Here is a 25169-nt window from a genome sequence, read left to right on the forward strand (position 1 = left end):
CCACCCCCACACGTTAAATTGGTTCCCCCCCCCTCCACCCAAAAATGCGTGTTTCTGTATTTTTAAAGACTGTAACCTTCAGTTTTAAAATATAAGTTTCTCCAGAAAAGGAATTCAATTTTTTACTTCCTTTCAAACTCCCCACTCAAGTGAATTTTCCAAAAACAAACAGTACCCGTTTCTTTAACAGAGCTTCCAAATACCAATTATCTTGACTGTAACATCTTCAGTTTTTGAGAGATATATATCCTCGTAAGAGGAATTCATCCCTGATTTCATCCCCTCCTCTACCAAGTTTATTCCATCCCCCCCCCCCCCAATGCGTGTTTCTTTATTTTTAAAGGAGATTCCAAATACCAACAACACGTTTGCAACATGTTAAGATTCTGCGATATACTGTAGATAAGCTCATTTTTAAATTTCACCCCCTTTTTCAGTTCTCCTTAACTGGATTTTCCGAAAAAATATTTATATTTCTTTATTCTTACAGGAAATTCCAAATACCAGTTTTCAAATGTGTAATATGTTACGTGTCTGAGATAATTTGCAGACATAGTCTCTTTTAAATTCACCCCGTTTTTCACTCCTGTTCACCCCTATTCTTCGGATTATCCAAAAACGCAAAAATGTGTATTTCTTTTTTTTCGAAGGAGATTCCAAATTTCAATTTTCATGTCTGTAACATCTTCAGTTTTTGAGATATAAGACTCCTCATAAAAGGTGTTCAACCAGTTTTCCCCCTTTTTTCACACCCCTTAATGGGATTTTCAAAAACTAAAAGATATGTGTTTATTTTTAAAGGAGATTCTAAATACCAATTTTTTATATCTACAAACTTTAAAAGTTTTGAGATATAGATACACTCATTTTTAAAATTCACCCCTTTTCACCCCCGCCCCGCCCCCCGAATTGGATTTTCCTAAAACAAAAAATACACTCTTCTTTATTTTTAAAGGAGATCCCAAACACCAATTTTCAGGTCTGTAATATCTTCAGTTTCTGAGATATAAGTATCCTCGTTAAAGGCATTCTACCCCTTTTCACCCCTTTTCACCCCTCCTATTGGGATTTTACGAAAACAAATATACGTGTTTCTTTATTTTTAATGAAGATTCTAAATACCAATATTTACATGTTTAAACTTTCAAAGTTTTGAGATATAGATACACTCATTTTAAAAATTTACCCCCCTTTTCACCCTCTCATTAATTGGATTTTTCAAAAACAAAAAAGTGTTTCTTTATTTTTAAAAGAGATCAAAAGTACCAATTTTCAGGTCTGTAATATCTTCAGTTTCTGAGATATAAGTACCGGTATCCTGATTAAAGGCATTCAACCACTTTTTCACCCCTCCTATTGGGATTTTCCGAAAACAAAAAAAATACATGTTTCCTTATTTTTAAAGATGATTCTAAATACCAATTTTTACATCTGTAAACTTTTAAAGTTTTGAGATATAGATACACTTATTTTAAAATTTCCCCCCCCCTCTATTCACCTCCTTAGAGACGGAATATCCAAAAATCCTCTCTTAGTGAGCACCTACATCTTAATATGAATGTATCCCCAAAATTTCATTTCTTTATGTCCAGTAGTTTTGGCTCGGCGATGATGAATCAGTCAGTCAGGACAAGTTACTTTATATATATAGATATTACAATCTTGAGCATGGCAACAGCTTACCCTTGTCCCCTCTCCCAAAGGAATCTGTAGTTCAGTTGGATGTAGAACAGTTGAAAATCACTTTTTTTCATTAGCAATTGTTTCCATTTCTTTTAGATTATTTGTTATTTTCCAGTAACTGAAGATTGCTTAAACTATTGGAAAGTGGTCAGTACTTCATTAATCATACCTTAATGTTTGTCTTTTGTGGGACCCATTGAATTGCTCATTGTGACAGACAGAACATCCTGTTTGGTTATATCATCAGTGGGGACAAGATTAAACCATGAGGTGACTCTCATTGTAGTTACACAATGCACAGAATGAGTGAGTGATGTTGTGTTTTACAGGTGCATAACTGGACAGTGGAACAAACCTCAGAATGGCTCGCTACAAATGTTGAATTACCACAGTACATTCCAAACTTCATCCTTCATAGGGTCACTGGAGCGATGCTTCCAAGGTCAGTTACTTATACTGTTTATCAGTAGTAAGGTAAACATTGCTTTTAGTCTGTTTCCATATTCAAGGTGCTGCTTCTCTGTAATTTTAATCTGGTGCTGTATATACACTGAAAATAATTAATTTTAGGTTGTGTTGTGTAAATTGTAATGTTTTTAAGATATATCTGTTATGTTCAGGTATTTTTATAGAATGGCTTGTTTTGGTTTTTCTGTTTTCTTTTGAAGGGGTGGGAATTGTCTCTAAGGAAATAGGAGTTATTTTCACCTAAATGTACTCACCTTTTTCTTATTGTAATAGGCTTGCTGTGAACAACATGCATTACTTAAGCAATGTCCTTGGCATCAAAGATCCTATTCACAAGCAGAAAATAGCTCTCAAAGCCATGGATGTTGTGTTGTTTGGACCACCAAAAGGTACTGATGGTTTGAATAAAACATTACCTCTTCCTTACTTTGATTATAGCAGTCAGTTTAGGTTTAATATTTCTGGTGCATTACTTCTGATTCTTTATAGAATTTTTATAACAACTTCTGATATCTCTCATGTAACTTTTCTTACTTTTTAAACTTTTATGGTTGTAAATGTGAGAGTGGCGTGCTGACCATTTGAAATTAAAATAATTGGTTTAATGATCAGTATCTTTGAAAATATTGACTTGCATTATCTTTCTGTCTTACCATTGTGAAGAATTAAGTTTACTAGGATATCAGTGTTGCATGTTCTAAAACTGGCTGTTCACAGTTTGACAATATCTTCTTTATTGTCACTGTTGTGATGAGACATGGAACAAGACATATGGAAGAGTACTTGTGTGGACTGTTTGAACGTAGAATTTCTGCACTAATTTCTCCATGCTTAAAACTTTAAATTTTGGTACCTCTTGCATAATTACTTATTGTAGATAGATGTCCTTGCAAGTGATTTTTAATCCCTTTTGATATGCTGTTACTAATATGCTTCATATTACCATACTTAACGCTGTATTATTCTCATTTTGCAATATGAGTCATGTGATACAAATTGTAGAAACGTACTGTGGGGGAAATTATTGATAGGATGTTAATTTCTTTACCTCAGTGTGAAATTAAGATTGCAGTTTTTAGTGAAAAGTTTGTTCTTTTCAGTCACTTGCAATTGCCAATAGTGAAATCACTTCATCCTGGGAAACTAACAGTTGGAAGGGGAATGAAATTTGCTCTCAGTAATAAAATGTTTAGGTTTTTAAATTTGCTCTTAGAATTAAATATTATTATGTTTTATAAATGTGAAGTTTTGTTGCATTTACATAATTTTGTGGCGAGTGAATTTGAAAAGAAAATGAGCATATTTTCTCCTTTAACTTGCGACCTATCTTAATAAAACTTGAAAGAAATACTTTAAACCAAGACTATTATTGGATTTGGAGATTCATAACTTGGCAGTTGTTTAGGAACATAGGTATATGATGTATATGATCCGTAATTTATTGTAGCCACTTAAATTGTTATAAATAACATATCTTTTTGATCTAATTGGATCGGAGATGAATTTATGTGGGACTTTGTAATTTATTTCTTAAATACTTACGAGAAAGTTTATCTCCTTGTGTCAACTGTGTCTCTAATGGGATCAAACCCAAAATTTATCAAAACTTCCTTGGTTTAACTAGGAAAGTCATAGTGTAAAGGAAGTGTATGCAAAAGGAAACATTTGTAGCACGGGAATATCTTAGAATTTGATAACACTCCTGGAAATCTTACATTCTGCCCCTGTATTCCAAGGAAATTGCTATTTTAATTAGAAGTAAATATGTCCATTTTATTATTCTTCAATAATATGCTGTCAAATCACAGTGACTTGATTATTTAATTCAGTATGTATTTGAAAACCAGCTAGCCTATAATGAAACTCTGCTGTGAGTTGATTTGCATGTGATAAGAAATCTGGGAAAGAAGGCAGGAGGGCATTGGATCAAAGAAATCCAAGAGGATCTCCAAACAGTTGGACTCAAAATTACACATGCAGAGAACAAGAATAAAATTACCACCCTTCTTAAGAATCACAGATTCTCAACTGAAATGATGCACAGAAGGCCTGTTAGAGATTTCAGACGAATTAAGAACACTGCGATCAGAACGAATGAAGAAGTACTGGGCAGATGAGAAGAATCAAACAGTACAACCTAAAGTGTACATGGAAGACTCAAGTGGTCCAATTTGGCCAATAAATTTAATAATAATAAGAAGAAGGCCTTTATGACAACGTGTATTAGAGATGGACAGATCCAAAATTGCTATAGTTACCGAGCTCGATAGCTGCAGTTGCTTAAGTGCGGCCAGTATCCAGTATTCGGGAGATAGTAGGTCCGAACTCTACTGTCGGTAGCCCTGAAAATGGTTTTCCGTGGTTTCCCATTTTCACACCAGGCTGTATCTTAATTAAGGCCACGGCCACTTCCTTCCCACTCCTAGCCCTTTCCTGTCCCATCGTCGCCATAAGACCTATCTGTGTCGGTGCGACGTAAAGCAACTAGCAAAAAAAAAAAAAAAAAATTGCTATAGATTGTTCTTCATACTATTCACCAAGGAAGAATCCAGTCTGTGGAGTCATTTTTATGAAAAAAACGATGTAAGTATAAAACTCCCTACATCTACAAGATTGAATTGTATAATGGGGATACATTTATTCCAAGATTTTTCTTATTGTGCATGAATTGATCATTAAAAAGACCTGCTGTCAGATGCTAGGTACTTTGTCTTTACTCTTCTCGAGACAGGATCAGATTTGTTCTTTGATAGATGGATGATCTGTCAACTACTGCTTCGAGTTTTACTGGTTAGACTTATTCAGTTCAGTGTACCTCTCAAGATTTAATACTGGGCAAGTTAGCCGTGTGGTTAGGGGCGCGCAGCTGTGAGCTCGCATCCGGGAGATAGTGGGTTCGAATCCCACTGATGGCAGCCCTGAAAATAGTTTTCCGTGGTTTCCCATTTTCACACCTTAATTAAGGCCACAGCCGCTTCCTTCCCATTCCTAGGCCTTTCCTGTCCCATCGTCACCATAAGACCTATCTGTGTCGGTGCAACGTAAAGCAAGTAGCAAGACATAATAATCAGCAATCCATCCTTATCTTTTATCCATGCTTCTAACTGATTCTAGAAAGACAGAGAGAGAGCATGTGTGTGTGCATTAGTTGAGAGAGAGAGAGAGATTGATTGAACCCAGACCCCTGAGAGTCTGTCTCAAAACAGCTTATACTGCTGAACTTTACACTATGAGAGGGGACAATTTAGGGTTCCTTCATACCACAATTTTAAGTACTATGTATAGAAGAAAATTTGTCATTAGTTTCATACTGATATTTTATAATTAAGAAGAGAGATTCTGTTTTACAGTACTTCGTATAAAATAATTTCCTGAGTCCACTATAAGTTTTAATTTCATTATTTGAGTAATCTTTTGTGGAGGCTAGAAATAATTTATATGACAGATACCAAACATGTGTGCTGTCGAATTTATGTTTAGGAATTTTATACTTTGTCTTCCTTAAAGAGAGGGGATTTTATTCATGAGTATTTGTCTTGCTGTATTCTGAGGTATAATTAGGCCTATACAAAACTAAAATTAAGAAAAATTAGGAATCCGTGGAGGATAGGCCCGTGTCAACAAGACTTTCTTGGTTTGGGTGAATAAGAAGAATGCATAATACATGGAGAGGGTAGTTGCAGTGAGGAGGCTGATTGGAGCAAGTTCATAGAAACCCTCCTACTTAGCAAAATTAGTTGCTTAATGATGATGAATATACATTTAGAAATATTTGTGCTGTTGCTTTGTTTTAGCATGCATGCATTCATTCAAGAATGAATATTACATCTTCCTAAATGAACTGTACACAGTTCGATGTTCGTACACTAACGTCAGAAAGTTTAAACTCACCTTAAGAAAACTCCGGTTCTTGTTATTAGTTAGGCAACAGATTAGTGAAATTTTGAAATCAAATTAGACATTCTAAATCAAAATACAAACATCAATTCCAGCTGCCTTGTTCCTGTTTATGACTCTCAAGGCTCTGTCGAATTCTGTCCCCAAAATTGGGTCTCCCATTTCATCAGCATAAACAGTTTCCTCTTGTTCCAGAATCTTATCATCTACTTCTTTCCCTTGATACAATTGTTTAATGTGTGTCTGCCATCTGTCTGCCTTGTCTTCTTTTCCTAGAAGTGGTTTTCCACCTTAGCTTGTAATATTCCTACAACTAGTTTCCTTTCTCCAAAGTTTACCTTTATTTTCCTGTGTGCAGCATCTACCTTTCTTTCAACCATATAACTTTCATCTTCCATCCACTTCTGTTTCAGCCATTCTTCCTTAGGTGAACTGCACTTTATATGTACTTTATTCTTTAACTAGCTGTAGTACCCGGCATTGTCCGGGTAGCTTTTGAATATTAACCTTTAGTATTTGTATTACCAGTTAGTTAAGTGTGAAGTAGATGCTTATTGATTATTTTATTTTTGAGATGTTGATATTACGACCTATTATGTAGTTTTAGAGTTATTTAGATGTATCTGAATTCAAGTTTTAAATTATTTTATTTTTGGGTAAAACCTTGTTATTGTAGAAGCTAGAATTGACTGGGAAATATTTGATTATTTCAAAAAAAAAAAAAAAAAAAAAATCTTAGCGACCCCGAAAAGTATGGTTTCGACACTGTTTTTGATTATTTTCATATCACTCCCCCATCGCCCCCCACCCCAAAAGGGGCTAAACTTGGACATTAAAAAATTCTAGAATGTCACTATTCATCTCAGCGACCCCTAAAAGTGTGGATTCGACAATATTTTTATGATATTTATATCTCACCCCCCTCGCCCCCTACCCCTAACAGTTCCTATGGTGCCTTAAACCCACGCGGTTTTTCTCCTGATACTAAAAATCCGGAGTGCCAATATTCATCTTGGCGACCCCAAAAACTAAGTATTTGACATTATTTTCGATTCATTTTATATATTACTCCCCTCGCTCCCACCCCAAAGGAGGCTGAACTTTGACTTTAAAAATATTCAGATTGTCACTATTCATCTCAGCGACCCCTAAAAGTGTGGATTCAACACTATTTTTGATGATATTTATATCTCACCCCCCTCGCCCCTTACCCCTAACAGTTCCTGTGGTGCCTTAAACCTACACGGTTTTTCTCCTGATATTAAAAGTCCAGAGTGCCAATATTCATCTTGGCAACCCCGAAAACTAAGTATTTGACATTATTTTCGATTCATTTTAAATATCACTCCCCCGCCCCCACCCCGAAGGAGGCTGAACTTGAACTTCAAAAATATTCAGATTGTCACTATTCATCTCAGCGACCACAAAAAGTATGGATTTGACACTATTTTCGAATATTTTTAAGTCTCCCCCTCGCCCCCTCCCCCCACTAGGTACATGGGATGTCTTACCTCCATGTGGTTTGTTAGAAGAAATCCGGAGTGTCACTACTCATCTCAGCGATCCCGAAAAGAACGGATTCAACACTATTTTCGGTCATTTTGATATATCACTCCCCCCTTGACCCCACCCCAAAGGGGGCTGAACTTGGACTTTACAAAATCCGCGTGTGTCACTATTAATCTTGGTGACCCAAAAGGTATGGATTTGACACTATTTTTTGTTAATTTTCTTATATCACTCCCCTCTCACCCCCCGCCCCAAAGGGGGCTGAACTTGGACTAAAAAACTTCCAGGGTGTCACTATTCATCTCAGTGATAACGAAAAGTATGGACTCGACACTTTTTCGAATATGTTATATGTCACACTCCTCGCCCCCCCCCCCCCATCCTCAATGGGTATGTGGGGTGGCTTACCTCCACGCGGTTTGTCAAAAGAAATCCTTAATGTCACTATTCATCTCAGCGACTGCGAAAAGGATGGATTCGACACTATTTCCTATTACTTTGATTTATCACTTCCCCCTCTCCCCCACCCAGAATGGGGATGAATTTGGACTTGGAAAAATTCCGGAGTATCACTATTCATCTCAGCGAATCCGAAAACGATGGATTCGACACTATTTGCATATATTTTTATTTTTTGACCCCTTGCCCCACCCCCCCACCCCTAATGGTACATGGGGTGTCTTACCCCACGCGGTTTGGACTTAGAAATATTTCGGAGTGTCAGTATTCATCTCAGCGACCACAAAAAGGATGGATTCGACACTATTTTAGATTATTTGATATCTCACTCCCCTTCGCCGCCCACCCTAAAGGGGGCTGAATTTGGATTTTAAAAAATTCTGGAGTGACAGTATTCATCTCAGCGACCCCGAAAAGTATGGATTGGACACTATTTTCGAATATTTTTAAATGTCACCCTCCTCGCCCCTCCCCCTGCCCCTAAGGGTACTTCGGGTGTCCAACCCCAATGCGGTTTGTCAAAAACATCCGGAGTGTCATTCATCTCAGCGACCCCGAAAAGGATGGATTCGACATTATTTTCTATTATTTTCATATATCACTCCCCCCTCTCCCCCACCCAGAAGGGGCTGAATTTGGACTTGGAAAAATTCCGGAGTATCACTATTCATCTCAGCGACCCCGAAAAGTATGGAATCGACACTATTTTCGAATATTTTTTAATGTAACCCCCCTCGCCCCCCCCCGCCCCTAAGGGTACTATGGGTGTCTTACCCCAACGCGGTTTCTCGAAAAAATCCGGAGTGTCACTATTCATCTCAGTGACCCCGAAAAGGATGGATTTGACATTATTTTCTATTATTTTGATATATCACTCCGCCCTCGCCCCCCACCCAAAAGGGGGCTGAATTTGGACTTGAAAAATTTCCGGAGTATCACTATCCATCTCAGCGAATCTGAAAACAATGGATTCGACACTATTTTCGTATATTTTTATATGTGACCCCCCTCGTCCCCCCGCCCCTAAGGGTACCTGGGGTGTCTTACCCCCACGCGGTTTGTCTCCTGATACTAAGTCGTAAGTGTACCAAGTTTGGTGTAAATCGCTCCAGTGGTTTAGGAGGAGATGTAATACATACATACATACATACATACCTACACACATATAATGGCATTTATATATATAGATTAGCTGTATTCTTTACTGCTCTCCTCATGTTTTGTATTTTTGCCATTCATCAATCGGGTCTAATATCTCTTGAATTATCCACTGATTCTTACTTGATCTTACCTTTCTTCCTAGCTTTCCTTTATCAACCCTAGTGATTTCATTCTTCAAATTATCCATTGGATATCTATTGTGATTCCTTCAGCCTTTATTTAGTCCTTGTGCAATATGTTGCTTGAAACAATCCCTGACACTTTTCTTTGAACTTGTCTAGATCCCATCTTCTTGCATTCCTTCCTTTCTTTAATTTCTTCAACTCAAATGACATTTAATGTGGTCAGAGTCCACATTTGCTCCTGGGAATGTCTTGCAATCCAACACCCTGTTTCTTAATCTGTTCCTAATCATAATGAAGTCCATTTGATACCTTCCTGTGTCTCCAGATCTTATCCATGTGTACAGCTGTCATTTATGATGTTGAACCAAGTATAAGCACGGACTAAATTGTGATCAGTGCAGAATTCAACTAGCCAACTTCCTCTTTCATTCCTTCTTCCCTGTCCAAATTATCCTGTGGCATTAAAGTACCATTTCTTCCTTGGCCCACCACTGCATTCCAGTCTCCCATCACAATTAGATTCTTGTCTATCTCATGATATATTCTTTTGATTTCTTCATAATTTGCTGAACTAGTAGGCATATAGACCTGCACTATTGTGGTGGGCATTGGCATGGTGTCTTTCTTGACAACAATAATTTGTTCACTGTGTTGGTTCATAGTAGCTTACCCATTACCCTATTTTCTTATTATTAAACCACTCCTGTTTTTCTCATTTGATTTTGTGTTGATAATTCTGTAGTTGTCTGACCAAAAATCCTGATCTTCCTGCCAATGCACTTATACAGGGTCTTTTTTTGATCGCTCTGTATGTCAGGAGAATGTGCATGGAAGGCGATAGCGCGGCCGGGTGACTTATTTGCCGAGAGATATATTGCTTCAGGACCGGCTAAGATGATCTAATGCAGTATGGTAGCGATAACCATTGCTTTGCTTCACAGCAATGGTTTAGTTCAACATCTGTGGTATTGGTAGTGTGTTCAGTGCGTTTGCTTTAAAATAGCGTTGTTTCTGTATCGTGTGTTTAACGACTGATGTATACGGTAGAACAGCGTGTATTCATTGTGTTGTGCTATGCGAAGCATTCTTCTTATACAAAATGCCACTTTTGATTCATTCGCAAATTTCCTGGCATCTTCCCTCCCCATTGGAGTACAGTACGTAAATTAGTAAAGAAGTTCCTCACCACCGGGTACATTCTTAACAAGAAATCACGCAGGAAATGAACCGTTTTAACAGAGGAAAAGCCTGACAAAATAGGAGTTCTCTTGGAAAGAACTTGAACAAAATCCCTGTCACGTCTTGCCGTACAAGTTATCTTCTGCCCACAAAGCAACAAAACTGTTAAAAGCAAAACCTTACAAACACACCCCTACCCAATATTTAAGAGGACCTGACAGTTTCGCTAGGGTTCGGTATTGTAACGGGTTACTTCAGTCAGTTCACAATGGGTATGTTGACCCAGAACTTTTATTTTATTGTGGTGAAACATGGCTACACTTAAGTAGGTATGTAAGTAGTCAAAACAATTGCTACTGGTGTGCAAAAAATCCCCACCAGCTGCATGTTCATCCACTTCATGATGTAAAGATAGGAGTTTGGTGCGCCATAAGCGCTCGCAGAATTATAGGGCCTATATTTTTGCGTGAAACAATAAATGCTGATAGATATATAGACCTCATTCTCAGACCATTCTTTCGAGTGCTAATGGTTACTTCATGCAAGATAATGCGACGGCACACACTGCTAATCGATGTATGGAGGTAATACGGGAAGTTTTCGAAGATTGTGTGGTTAATTATCCCCCTAGATCTCCTGATATAAATCCGTGTGATTATTACCCGTGGGGGATGCTGAAGGGAAAAGTGTATGTGAACAACCCTCACACAAGAGAAGAACTACTAGAGAACATTACACAAGTTATTTTGAAGATCACACGGGCTGAGATTCGCCGAGTGTCTGCAAACCTATTTACGAGGTATCAGGCTTGTTTGATAGCTGAGGGCAACATTTTGAACATCAAATGTAATGCCAGGTAGGTTTTAGACTAATAGTTTCACTAGAAATGGATTTCTATAAGTGTGAATTGGCGTGAGTAGTGGGGAGGAAAAGCGCGCATTATACCGGCCAGCGACGGAGTGTCATTGCGCCAGCTGCGGAACGAGCTAAAAAAAGACCCTATACTAACTACAGTACATCTAATTTTAGTCTATCCATTTCCCTCTTCAAATTCTCTAATCTACCACAACGATTCATAGTCCTAACATTCCACGCTGCGACTCGCAGAATGTCGATATTCACCTTCCTGATGATTTTCCAGTGATTTGAATTGGGGACTATATTGCCTTTGGAGTATTTTACCCAGGGGAAGCCATCATCAGTACATCATTAATTTATACATAGAGTGCCGCATGTCCACGAGAGTTAGTTATGCCTGTAGTTTCCCGTTGCTTTCAGCCATGTGGCAGTATCAACACAGTTAAGCCATGTTGCAGCTTCTGAAAGGCTGCTACCCCCCTTTCGATGAATCATTCATTTGTCTGGTTTCTCGAAAGATACCCCTCGGGTATGGTTGCACCTACAGTTCGGCTATCTGTTTCATTGGGACATGCAAGCCTCCCCACCACGGTAAGGTCACATGGTTCACAGGGGAGGGTTTTCTTATTAACAACAAATATCTCCTTTTAGGTTTGCAACATGTTTTAAGAAAGAGTAAAATGTCTCCTGTATTGTAAAAGCGTTTTACGTTAGCTACTTCGGTTTTAATATTAATTTAGTATGAACATACTTAAGTTTGGTGTTACACTATTTGAAGGTAAGATTTTTATTATTATGCATGTAATTTCTCAAAAAGTACATGCAATTTATAAATACTACTGTATATTTATATACTTGTGACTCTGCATTGTCAATGTTAAATACATAATATTCACACAGTATAAAGACAAAGGCGTATGGATATAATTCATTTGAAGATCCGTGAATTTTTTCCGTCTTTTCAAACGGATCTGCGAACATAAAAGTTTAGACACCACTGGTCAAGATGATAGTATGGTAGCCTCAGTATGGAGTAGATCTCCAGTTCTGCCATATATTTGTGACTCATTGGATGAGTTACTGGTTTGATAGAGATATGTTTTATATTCCCTCACCAAGCCATCCTAGAATTCAGTTCAAGGCAATTGGTAGGATAGAACCTAAAATAGAGATAACGTTGCTTCCTTCCTCCGATTACTTAAAAAACCACTCTGCACTAGAAAAGCTACTGCAGTGCAGATTGTCGGATAGGTAGCTCTCACATTCTTTCCCCTATAGGGATCTGTTGACTAAGGTGATTCTAGCCCCTGCCCCTTACTTTTATTTTTTTTTTTTTTTTTTTTTTTTTTTTTTTTTTTTTTTTTTTGAAGCAACAGTAACAATTGGTGTCTTGTTTCACTGATCCTCAGTATGTGAAGTAAAACCATTTTTAGCATTAGGTAGATTTTTATTTCCTCCAATACTGGGAAACTGGTGCTGCATGCATGAATTTGCGTTCCAGAATGATCTCTAAGTTTAAATTTTTATGGAATTGTTATGGTGAAATGATTGTGAAAGAAAGAAAGGAAGAAGAATAATCAGAACTATATACACTGCAATTCCTTGTTTAAGTGATTATAACATAATAATCACGGGACTTGGATATTGATCATTCCTATGAATAATTGTAAAGAAACTAGGTCTCATTTCAGACTTCCTGTCATTATCAGTATCACGTCAAGATTGTGATCTGGTAGCTGTTCCTTTTCTTTGTAAAGAAGGAACATAGACTAGAAACTGAATTTGTTCATATGCGCATTGTATTTAGTTGTCTGTCTTCTTCTACACCAGCCATTCCCAAACTGTGGTCCGCAGACCCATGGGGGAGGATTGTCTCTTGCGACCCCTGGGGGGCAATGACAATAATCCAAGGGGTCCACAATAATAATGTAAGTTGCAAGTACTTAAAGAGTGAAAAATATTATATGCACAAAACTCATAGAGCATTATACTAAATTTAGTAACTATGTATTCACTGTTGTATAACTTACATGCAGTATATGTAACTCTTAACTTGGCTGATAGATAGTACAATTTAGCACCAGAAAAAGAAAAAAATACTACAAGGGAGTGTAAGTGATGTAATTGTGAGACACTTCGAATAGCTAGTAACCACACTCAGACCATATTTTCCGCCTCTGGAAGAGAAAATCTTGTGGATCAGAAATCCCTGCTTTGAAATTGAACATGAACTGCACTCCTTCGAGGAATACCAACTAGCTGAAGTATCGGGGCAGAGAGAAGGTGAAAAATAAATTGGAGTATGATATGGGTGGACAATCAGGTGGATACATTCAGGAAGTTCCATGAATGTATCGCAACTCCACGTCTCTGATCGACTCATGTGTCCATGATATTCCCTGTACCTTACAATTTCTGGAAATGAAATACTGTTCATGACAACATACTTGTGTGATTGTACCTTTTCTGTTCTCACATGAATGAAAACGAAGTACAAAAACAGAGTTAATATAGAGGCTGATCTTCGGTCAGAGTGACTACGCTTGTAAAACGTTTGGTCTTTGGAAAACAGCACCATCTGTCCCATTGATCCAACAACTGCAAAAAAGTGAATTTTTTCAAGTAAGTTCCAGATCTAGGCTGTTGTAATTATTAGCCAAGTATCACGCTGTTTTATCATTTCTTTTCATGAAAAAATCATCCTTATGTAAATGAAGTTAATTTAAATTTTCAAAGAGAGAAATATCAGTCCTAAGTTATATGAATAAAATCATACATGGTATCATTACAAAATTCGTTTTTTTGTTTACTGAATGCAGAATTATGTTCTGTGGCTAAGGGATCCTTGGACATGCATGCGATGTGCTAAGTGGGCCACAGAGACAAAAAGTTTGGGGAACCATGTTCTACACCATTGGATCACACAATTCATATTAGCATTTTGATATCATTTGTGAGAACCCATTTGTGATCAATGTGTTTAGCAATATGTAAGCTTTTTAAAAAAAAGACTTGTATAAAGATAATAGTAGGAATTAAAATCATAGGTGAGATTATCATTACATGTTCTGAAACATATTTATGAAAAAAGTACATTTTATTTGATGTATGTGTATGTTGGGTATCCAGCCCGAAGGCTGGTTTTATCCTCTGCAGCTCCACCAACAGCTGTCATAAATAGCCTAGGCGTCACTGAAGAGGCGAACTAGGGAAATGAGGAGTGAGGTAGTTTCCCGTTGCTTTCCTCACCTAGCCAGCCGTTGCTATTACATATCAGTCTGCCATGCCCACTGAAATGTACGCACCAACTGACCCTATGAGCGATATTTTCACACCATTCATAACAGGGACTGGTATTACTAGCGTCACTCATACCTCAGTCACTTTCATATTGTCAAAGCCAAGGATAGACTGAGACAGGTCAGTGAAAGTAACAAATTTGATATAGCCCATACCAGAAGACATAGTGCACTGTAAACACTAAATCTTGCCAGCAAAGGCATTTTTATTTGATATTGAATTAAATTACATATACAGTAAAACCTCCCTATAATGGACACCTTCGGGACCGAAAATAATGTCCGTTATGAAGGGGTGTCCGCCCGCGAGAGGTTATGACACCGGTAACATTAAAAAGTTGGAACACAATAACCCATGTATTGTATGTGTTAACAATTCTTGCAAATGTACCTTTAATTGTATACTGTATAGAGTATTGTAGTGCACTGTACAATATACTGCACTATACTCACATGAGAAAGTTGTAGATGGGCTGCTGCAGCTGCGATGCACTATATTCTATGGAAATCTCTACTGAGCACACTGTACGCTATTACCGTTCACCATGTTAAAATTAAGAAGAACGTATGAGTTTTTGAAACTCAATCTCTAGCACAGTACAGTAAAGCATTAGCCCTTAAAAAAATCCTTAATGTTCGTTTGTTTTGTCCATTTCGGTTTAGCAATGATGTTTTCACTATGTGCAATTAAATCCTGGGTCAAATTTACACCTTTTTCATCGTTTTGTTTATAATAAAATTCTTTCAGTCGCTTAACAAAGCCGAGAGCCTCACTGTACGAGGTTATTGGCAGCACATTAATTTCCGTATTTTCTTCAAAGTCGTCATTAGCATCACCTTCACTCCCGCTTTCGTCAAAATCTTCTTTTTTGTCCTTCTTCCCTTGGATTGACTAAAGAGTCGTTTTCGTATCTCCACAAGACCGTAAGACGTTCTTTCGCAACTTTTCCACCAGTAAAACGATTTCCTTTGAAACACAAAGTTTTGTCGGGTAAAGGACGGAAAAATAATCCAGTTTCATCGGCATTCAAAATATTTTCAGGAGCATAAAGGTGTTTTTTCTTGCCAGGCTGGTGTCAACAATCTCCATATTAACACTGGATGATTCTCCGCAAATCACTCTGAAGTTGATACCATGTCGCTTTCTGAATCTTTCTAGCCAGCTATTCGAGGCTTTGAAATCTCCAATTCCCAATTCTGTCGCGGATTCTAACGCTTTTGCTTGTATCATTGGTCCTGACACAGGGACATTCTGACTTCTTATTTTAGCGAACCACTCTAGCGTTGCCTTGTCAATGAGAGCTCCACTACCACTTTGAAACAGTTTAATGCGCTGTTCGTTGCCATTTAAATGCCATTCCTTTACTAGTTCCTCTTGCTTTTTCACAATTTTAGCTGCCTGTTTCTTTCCAATCTTAAACACTTCGGACAGTTTACGCACACCACACTCCTCACGTTTATGATAGTCTATTTTGCCTACCTTTTCTTTTAAAGTTAAAAACTTCCTCGGAGCCATGTTTACACCAACTTACTAACGTAAAATTGAACACATCAAAAGCCCACGAGTCAATGAAAAGTAACTTGACAGTGAAGGTACGAATTCCAGCGCTGTCGAGCATGTCAGATCACACAACTTCCGGAAGTGATAGCGTAGCTTAGTGTTGCCTTCCAAGAATGTGTCTAGCCAGGATCAAAAGTTACGGTGTCTGTGATTCTTGGAAGTACCGGCTATGTAAAAATTAAGCGAATACATACTGTACAGGACACAAATACAGAATTTTTTGAAAAAGAAAGTGTCCGTTAGGAGAGGTTTAATTGGAGTTTCTCGTAGCTATGGTGTGTCCGTGTCCGTAATAAAGGGTGTCCGTATAAGAGGGGTAAATTACTCATACACAACATGGCATTTAATTACGGACCTAGAAAATCGTCCGCCAATGAGGGGTGTCCGCCGGTGAGAGGTGTCCGTTAAGACAGGTTTTACTGTAACTGCTTTTCTTCAGATTCCGTCAGGATCATTTAAGACTATCGTTATCAAAAACTTTTGTATCCTTTTATGAGTTGAGTGCTTTTGAAAATTAGACTGGGTATTAATTTGACGTTTTATTTGAGGTAACATTAAGCCTGCTAAGTATAACGTAGTATATCTTTATTCCTAAATCTATTATCATTTATTCAAGTCTTGTTGATTCTTACTATTAACTACTGTGTTAACAATGTCATTCTAGTGATATGGGCCAAATATTATCTAAGCCAAATGAAACATTTCTTACAAGTAAAGATGCTAGTTTTTTTTTTTTTTTCCCCAAAGAAAAATGTTTGTTACTGAAAATGAACATTAGTAACTTGATTGTATATTCTTTCTGCAGATGTCCATATTGTAATTTAAATGTATGGTAGTAGCCAATCTTTGATCATTTGTCAAAATACAGGGTGAACAGAAAATGCTGCACTTGTAGGTCAGCATGCAATTCCTCATCCCATTGCAAGACAAAAGTTTCTATAGCCAAATCGAATCTGGTGCTGTTGGAAAACAAGTTGAAAATGAGAAGCTGGCAACACTGTCACATCCTGCAGCGCATCGGAATGTAATAGAGAAACGTGCATCATCCCGCTCTACCGTACCCGCCGTCGCAGCTTACTGAGTAGACTGCTGAGTTATCAAACCCACATGCACCGTGGAGCTACGGCTCGAATCTACGTCAGTTTTTATTTCTTTTGTATTTGTGACGTCAGGTCCCTAGTTCCCGTCATGTAACTGTGTTTGTAAGCATGACATCCTGTTGTCACATGACAATAGTCGAACACATGACAGTGTGATCCATTCGACTGAATGCATGTGTCGACTAACCACGCAGTGCACAACCATAACTGGTCCTGTCAAGTGCATGTAGGACGGCTTCCTGATGGAGTACACAAACGGCAAATACGTCGATATGCTTCTAGTGTTGGGTGCATCCGATAACGAAGCTTCTGCTGCTGCTCGTGAGTATGCAGCACGGTACCCTCAAAGGCGCCATTGATAAGAATGTTTTTTGTCGCCTTGAGCAACACCTGCAGCAAACCGGTAATCTTCACCCACAAGTAGTGGACAGAGGTCGTCCAAGGACTAGACGTACTCCACAAACAGAGGACGACATTCTTGAAGCCATTCACCAATCACCTCGGCGAAGTACCCGTGATATTGCTAGAAGTTCCAGGTATCTCAAACACTGGTTGTTGACGTGTTGCACAATGAAAAACTGCATCCATATCATTACACGTTAACACCAGCGGCCAGACGACCGCGTTCAACGAGTACAGTTCTTTGAATGGCTTTTGCAACAAGTTGAAGATAACGAACAATTTATAAAGAATGTGACATGGAGTGATGAATGTAGCTTCACTCGGGAAGGTATTTTCAACCATCACAACAGCCATTATTGGTCTGACCACAATCCACATGTTACCCGTGAATGTGGCTTTCAGGCATGCTTTGGCATAAACCTGTGGGATGGAATCGTGTGAGGAGTGTTTTTAGTCTCTTACCTATTGCCGGACAAGTTGAATGCGCCCCGCTATCGTACGTTTCTGGGCAATACTTTGCCTGACGCTTTAGAAAACATTCCACTTGGTGTTTGGCGACAGCTATGGTTTCAGCATGATGGTGCACCGCCACACTTTGGAATGATTGTGCGTAACTAGTTAAATGAAACGTTTCCAGGGAAATGGATTGGTCGTTGATGTCCAATGTTCTGGCCTCCATGTTCCCCGGACCTTAATCCACTTGATTTTTATTTGTGGGGACACTTAAAGGAACATGTTTCTATTACTCCACCCATGAATGTATATGACCTAATAGCTTGCAAGCATGCTGCATCGGCAATGGTGGATGCAGGTGTGTTGTGTAGGGTCATGCAAAGTATGCTCCAGGGAGTGGCGAAGTGTTTGCAAATGCAAGGTGGTCGCTTTAAACAACTCCTGTGAAGTGAATGTTGCTCGTAAGTGTACGTACCGGCTCTGTGAAGATAAGACTGGATGTCACACGTACACTATGGAATTATTCTGGATAGCATAATGGCCAATCCAGTGTAGCCTACCTACTGTACTGTATTGTGTTTGTTTGTACCGAAACAAAGTGGTGCACGCCGTTACAGCATTGCCAGAGCCTCGTTTCTTAACTCGCATTTCTATTAATCCTATTGGTGGAACTAGACTTTTGTCGTGAATTTCGACAAGGAACCGCATGCCGACCTCCACGTGTGGCATTTTTTTGTTCACCGTGTATACGTTGAAATGAGCTGTGAGCAGAACTAAACCAATATTGCCAGAATAGAGCTCCTCAGTTGATTGTTATGCATTATGGCATTTATTTAAATTATTTGTAATGTGTAGAATTTAGAATTGTGATGATTACTTATTTGTTCATTGCTGATGTAGAATAGAAATGTATTATTAATGTTTATGTGCTATTCGGGTTTTGACCAAAGTTGCTCTGACACTGTACCTTATAAAGTTATGATCCAGGGAGTTTACTCTGTGTTTTTATTGTGGTAGAATGTTTTAGAATCTTGTTCCTCATATTATTTTATAAAATACTATTTTGACTTGATAACACATTTTTAGAGATGTATGGGCACTTGAGGTAAAATAATGTCCTGCAGTGACAATACAATAGGAATTCAATGAAAGTGACATTAATATGCTAAAGTATATTTTTGATTTTATTCTTGTTATCTGATGGAAGTTCACACACATATTCATACACATAATTTTGTTATATAGTTGGTCGAAGATAACAGTAAAATAGAATGTTGGGAGAATGTTTAGTGATGTATAAAACTATTCTGTAGTGTAAAACAATTGTTGACTACAGACTTCAAATGAGGAGACCTTACATATAACAGAATATTTGAAAATCCATGTTGTGGCTATCTGTTTAGTTATTGTGGACAATGATAAACACAGGTAATAAAACCCTGTTTCATAAAAATTTCCGTCTTGTCTGTGATATCATTCTTATAATAATATTATTTGCTTGACGTCCCACTAACTACTTTTACGGTTTTCGGAGTATCATTCTTATCAAGGTTAAACTGTTTCACTTTAAACTATTTTTTTTTAAATCCTTTTAATATCAGAGAATTTGGAGACTTTATGTGATCAGTTTTATTTATTTGTTTAACACAAAACTTCCATGAAACAAGAATAAAATAAAATTACAATTTAGGAAAATAGTCTGAATGGATCTCATGGGATCATTATAATTGACTTATCAAGAAAACTAAGAGAAAAAAGAAAGAAAGAAAGAAAGAAGGAAAGAAAGAAAGAAAGCTGTTGAATTGTTTTCTTAAATCCATTCCTGAAAAGGCATATTCTTATTCCTTTCATTGTTTAAAAATGTAGGTGCATGTCTTAACAGATGACCATTCTTCCTAAAGACAACTGTGTGTGGACTATGAATGTGTGCTTGCCAGTGTTATCCATGTGACATAACCAGTCTTTCTTGTGATTCTGTGGATTGATGCTTTTCCCCCTACCTTTTATTATAATGTGCTCTCTTCCATGCTCTTCACAGCTTTGACCTATTTGTTAGTTTAGTTACCTTCTAACACTTTGACCGGCTTGCTGGATGGGCAAACCGATGATGATGACTTCTGTTAGTCAGTTAAGAACTATGTGTAGTCAGTTAAGAACTATGTGAAACTGATCCATTTAGTAAATGGTGGTTGATATGAATTTTACTGTTAGCAATATTAGCAATAGCTCTCTTATGTAGGAAACTGCTGCTTCCTGATCTTTCTCCCTCCTTTTCTTTTCTTTTTTATTGGTTGTTGATTTAGTGTTATTTAAGTGTGATATGCTGTAATTGACAAGATGCATAATACATATTTGTGAGAGTTTCATCCACACATGTATAATTGTGTTCAGTTTGTTTGGATAAACTGTGATTAACCTAAATAAGGCTTTGCATGGTTCAGATATTGTTAGTATTACATGTGCCATTTCATTTTGTTTATTTTAAATTAATTGTGCATCTCACTTTAGACTTGAATTATTCATTTGTCCTGATGTACTTACAATAATTAATGCATTATGTTGTCTCAGCATATTGGGGTGCACACTGAAAATTGGATTTTATGTTTTGCTTTATATTTTCTGTTGGAAACTCTGAATTACATTTTTGTTGCAAACTCCGAATTTTAAATCAAAGCTCTTGACAGGCTTCTGGGCAACACGATCTGTCATATTATATAAAGTTCTTATTATATATATATATTTTTTTTCCTTGCTTAAATACTTTTGATTTATATCTCTTTGCAATTTTAAACATCTACATTTCATTAAGGCAGGCTAAATTTAATTTATTTCTCTGATAACCTGCTGTTGACACCTTCATTTATGTTATGTTGTATTTGTTAAAGAGGGGTTCATATTTTCCTATGCCATATTACTACGGGACCCCTGCTTAGTCTGACATTGCTTCCATTTTGCTCCTCACCCCAATGCATACCTGCCAACTTTCCTGATTTAGGCGGGAGTCTTCGATTTTCGGCAGTTTTTCCCACCTCTCCATTATTCTAACATTTTTCTTGATTTTAGCTTATCTTTTGGTGAACTTCAAACATTTGTTTTCAAATCCTGCCATTTCAGCTTTGTATGCCAGTGGCTGGAAGTCCTTTGCTCATTGGCCGCTTTCAAATGAAATATAGACATTCATCAATATGAGAAATGCGCACAAATGTGCAATCAAGGGTTATGAATTTCATGTTGTTTTTCCGTATTGAACTGAGAATAACATATGAATAGTAACACAGTAAAGGTTTCCACCTATTCAGTACTAATACAATACTTCACACATCAACAAGACCAGCAGTTTTTTAAAATCAGGGGTGTATAGGATCAAATGCAACACCTGTGAAAAATCCTACATCGGACAAACCGGAAGAAACTTCAATACCAGATACCACGAACACACTAACGCAATAAAATACAACAGGTTTTCAGCCATCGGCCAACACATGCATGATTATAACCATAATTTCACCAATATCGAACAGGACATGGACATCCTCGAATTAGCAAATAAGGGCCCTTTACTCAACATAATGGAAAATTACTACATACACCTAGACCAATACTTCAACGCCAGTCACAATCTCAATGAAATCTCAGAGAAACCCAACATACTCTTCGATCTATTCATCACTTTCCTCAGAAACAATAATGCAGCCAACCAAAACTCAATCCTAAGTCTAATCAAAGGTACTTTTCCGAGACAATTACCATTTCTCCCGCACCCTTCAGCCCCATATGCCCCATATACCGGCTTTCTCCATTTTAACAGGTCCAATTTGGTTTCCGCTAAGAACTGAGAATTAATACATCCACGCGCAGTATCCACCTTCTTCTTAACCAGAAATTAAAAAATAACTTCACGTCCAACAATCAACAACACAGCTGGTCAACACAGATTTAATACACCAAATGCCTAATTTCTCTGCTTAAGCTGATCAGTGTCAAGCCGACTCGGCATTAAAAGAGTATCACTTTTTACTCTCCAGACTTTGTACATACTTGTGTATATGTTTGTGTGTGTTATTTTACATTGTATTCTTTAGTACGAGGACTACTGATATCCATGAGTTTATATTTTTACACCACTTGTACTTTGTTCCAAACTTCTTTGTATATATATTTCTCGTATTATTATTAATTACTGCTCACCTGTACCATACTAACATTTCTCATCTCATTACCACACTTCAGTTTATAAATTATTACAGTTAAAAATAACATGTTTTAGGATTCATCAAAAACTTATGTATGCTTTAATATGGCTGATGATGACCCTTAGGTGGGTCGAAACTAGTTCCATGTAATTTATAATATTGTAAATACATATTAGTATTGAATAGGTGGCAACCTTTACTGTATTACTATTCAAATGTGCAATGTTTATTGAAATCTGTATATCATGACGCATATGTCGATTGTCAATCTCTCGTTCTCGCGTGCTATGTTCGTGTTCGTTCACATGCAGTCTAGTCGATTCTAGAGACTAGTCACTAGATTTGGAGTCTTTTTTCGTAACTTAATGACAGAATTTCAAAGATAGGAACTGGTGATTTTTCTAGAGATCTTAGGAGACAATTGTGGCAAATTTTAATTTACTACTTATTAAAAATAGCATTCCGCTTCGCATAATCGCGCGGGCGTGTGATGCAATATATTAATCTATGCTTCTACTAAGTAATGGCATCTAAGTGCTTGACTGATTCACACGTTTGTAGCATGAGTTTTCAGAAGGCTTATCAGAGACCGATCATCTCACTCGCATACTTCCTGTTAGGGAATAGAGGTGTGTAATATTTAGCCTTGTAGCCTCGTATAGCAACAGTTGGGTTTGAATATTATAATATATGCCATAGTACTCCTGTATTGTGCAAGACATGTAGAATAAGCAGTTTTGACCAATTTGATTTCTCCTGATTTTTCATATCAAAATCTCCTGATTTTTGGTTTTGCAAAGTTGGCAGGTATGCCAATGGTACAAGGTTTGCAAAGTGTAGGGGGGGGTCTTTAATTCTCCTACCTTTCATGGCTCTTTCCTTCTCGTGATGATTGCATGTGGCCTCTAGAGAGGCCTGATGCAGGTCTTTGTAGTTAACGCCCATGGGCGACCTACATACCTGGGTGTGTAATGATTATGATAATGAGGTAGGGAGAGGGTCAAACACAATGTCAGCACATAGCTCTCTCCTGTCAAGTAACACACAAAGGGTCTGCTCAAGGCTTAACATCAAGTCACTATCAAGAGGATCATACGCCCTCACTCCATATGAAGACTGTGGATAGGTTTGGAATTAAACTCAGGCTTTTGGTATAAAATCTAGTGATTAGTTGACTATGCAAAGGCTTTGTACATCTGTCTGTAGTCTACTTTTTGAATATTAATCTGGTACTTTGTTTTTTACCAGAAGAAAGAGATCAAATGATGTGTAATTGACAGGATGTAATATTCAAAAAGTAGAGTACAGACAGATGCACTAAGGCTTTACATGGTCAGCCAATCACAAGATTTTGTGCTAAAAGTTTGGGTTCATTTCCAAACTTCTCCACTGTTTTCATATGAAGTGAGGGCATATGACACGCTGTCAGCCAACATTCTGATCGTGAACTTTTCTTCCATCAACAGAACTCAGGCCAGCTAACCGCACTGTCAGCCTGTAAAGACTTAATGACTTAGCCCATCATTCTTCCAAGAATTAGAACTCTTTCTCCTACAATTAGTGTTAGATAGGCTGATAATATCATTGATTTTCCCCTTAAAGGTTGGTGGGTTGGTTCAAGTGATGTTTAGTCCATTTCTGGTTTGAAATTTTGTTATCTCATTACATTGTAATGAATTTGACACATGCCTCATTATTTTGTTGAAGCCCTTAGAGCATATGTGACAGTGTTTTACCACAGAGCTGAGTAGCTCAGATGGTAGAATGCTGACCTTTTGAGCCCAATTTGTCAGGTTTGATCCTGGCTCAGTCCAGTGGTATTTGAAGGTGTTCATGTCGGTAGATATATTGGCACGTTAAAGAACTTCTACAGGACAAAATTCTGGCACCTCAGCATCTCCGAAAACCATACAAATAAAATCAGTATCATTAATTAACAGTGTCTGAACATTATGGTATAGCAGTAGAAAGTTATACAGTTACAAATCTTGGACATTAACTAAACAAGATAGGAATTGGGTAGAAGCTTTTGAAATGTGGATCTGGAGATGAATGTTGAGAATTAGGTGGATAGAAAAGAAATCAAATAAAAGCGTTCCAAATGAAATCAAAAGCAAGAGGGAACTGCTCACAATGGTAAGGAAAAGGACAGCAAAATTCCTGGGGCACACCCTTAGACATAACAGCTTTGTGACCATCAATTTTGAGGTAAAATTTCTGGAAAAGAAAGGGTGAGGAAAATCAGGGACCAAGTATCTCCACGATCTGATGCTAAATCTTAGCTATACCACCCAGCATAAGATGAAACATGAAGCCGAAGACAGGAGATTATGGTTGCATCGACAAGGCATCGCCTTTAGTAACTTACTGACTAACTAGCTAACAACTTTTATACCATCTCTTACATACGTGTCACTGTTATACTACAACTAGCTGGTGTACCCATCCATGCTTTGCTATGGAATTCTCAGAAAGACTGTCTTTGTGGTTTTCCCAACTGAAGTCAACATAGGACATTACAATGACATCAGTAGGAATGTAGCGACTAAAAGCAATGCTATCATACAAAATACTAAATCAAATGAAAAACTGCACACATTTTCTCGCGTTTAACCAATAGTACTTCGCTGCTGATCTAACAGTCCAAAGTTCCAGTGCTGGAATGACCAGGCTGCAGACAGCCGCTAGCAATCCTCTGGAAATTTGTTATTCCATTAAATGTGCACACTGCTCATTCTAATCATTGCCCCAGAATAGGGATTGAATAATGGAATGCTATGATGAACCAGTGTGTTACGTACCAGTAGTATCAGAAAATGTAT

At 37.6% G+C, this 25169-nt stretch overlaps 1 protein-coding gene across 3 annotated transcripts in view; it reads left to right on the forward strand.

Annotated features, from left to right (window-relative positions):
- Stim (stromal interaction molecule) overlaps positions 1-25169 on the forward strand; it is a 424265-nt gene that overhangs the window by 65680 nt on the left and 333416 nt on the right. For all 3 annotated transcript variants that reach the window (XM_067143252.2, XM_067143251.2, XM_067143253.2), the window contains exons 4-5: positions 2013-2125; positions 2425-2540. In XM_067143252.2, coding sequence (XP_066999353.2) covers positions 2013-2125; positions 2425-2540 — 229 coding nt within the window. The remainder of the gene's footprint in view (positions 1-2012; positions 2126-2424; positions 2541-25169) is intronic.

Source organism: Anabrus simplex, chromosome 3, assembly GCF_040414725.1.
Source record: "Anabrus simplex isolate iqAnaSimp1 chromosome 3, ASM4041472v1, whole genome shotgun sequence".
Taxonomy (NCBI): Eukaryota; Metazoa; Arthropoda; class Insecta; order Orthoptera; family Tettigoniidae; genus Anabrus; species Anabrus simplex.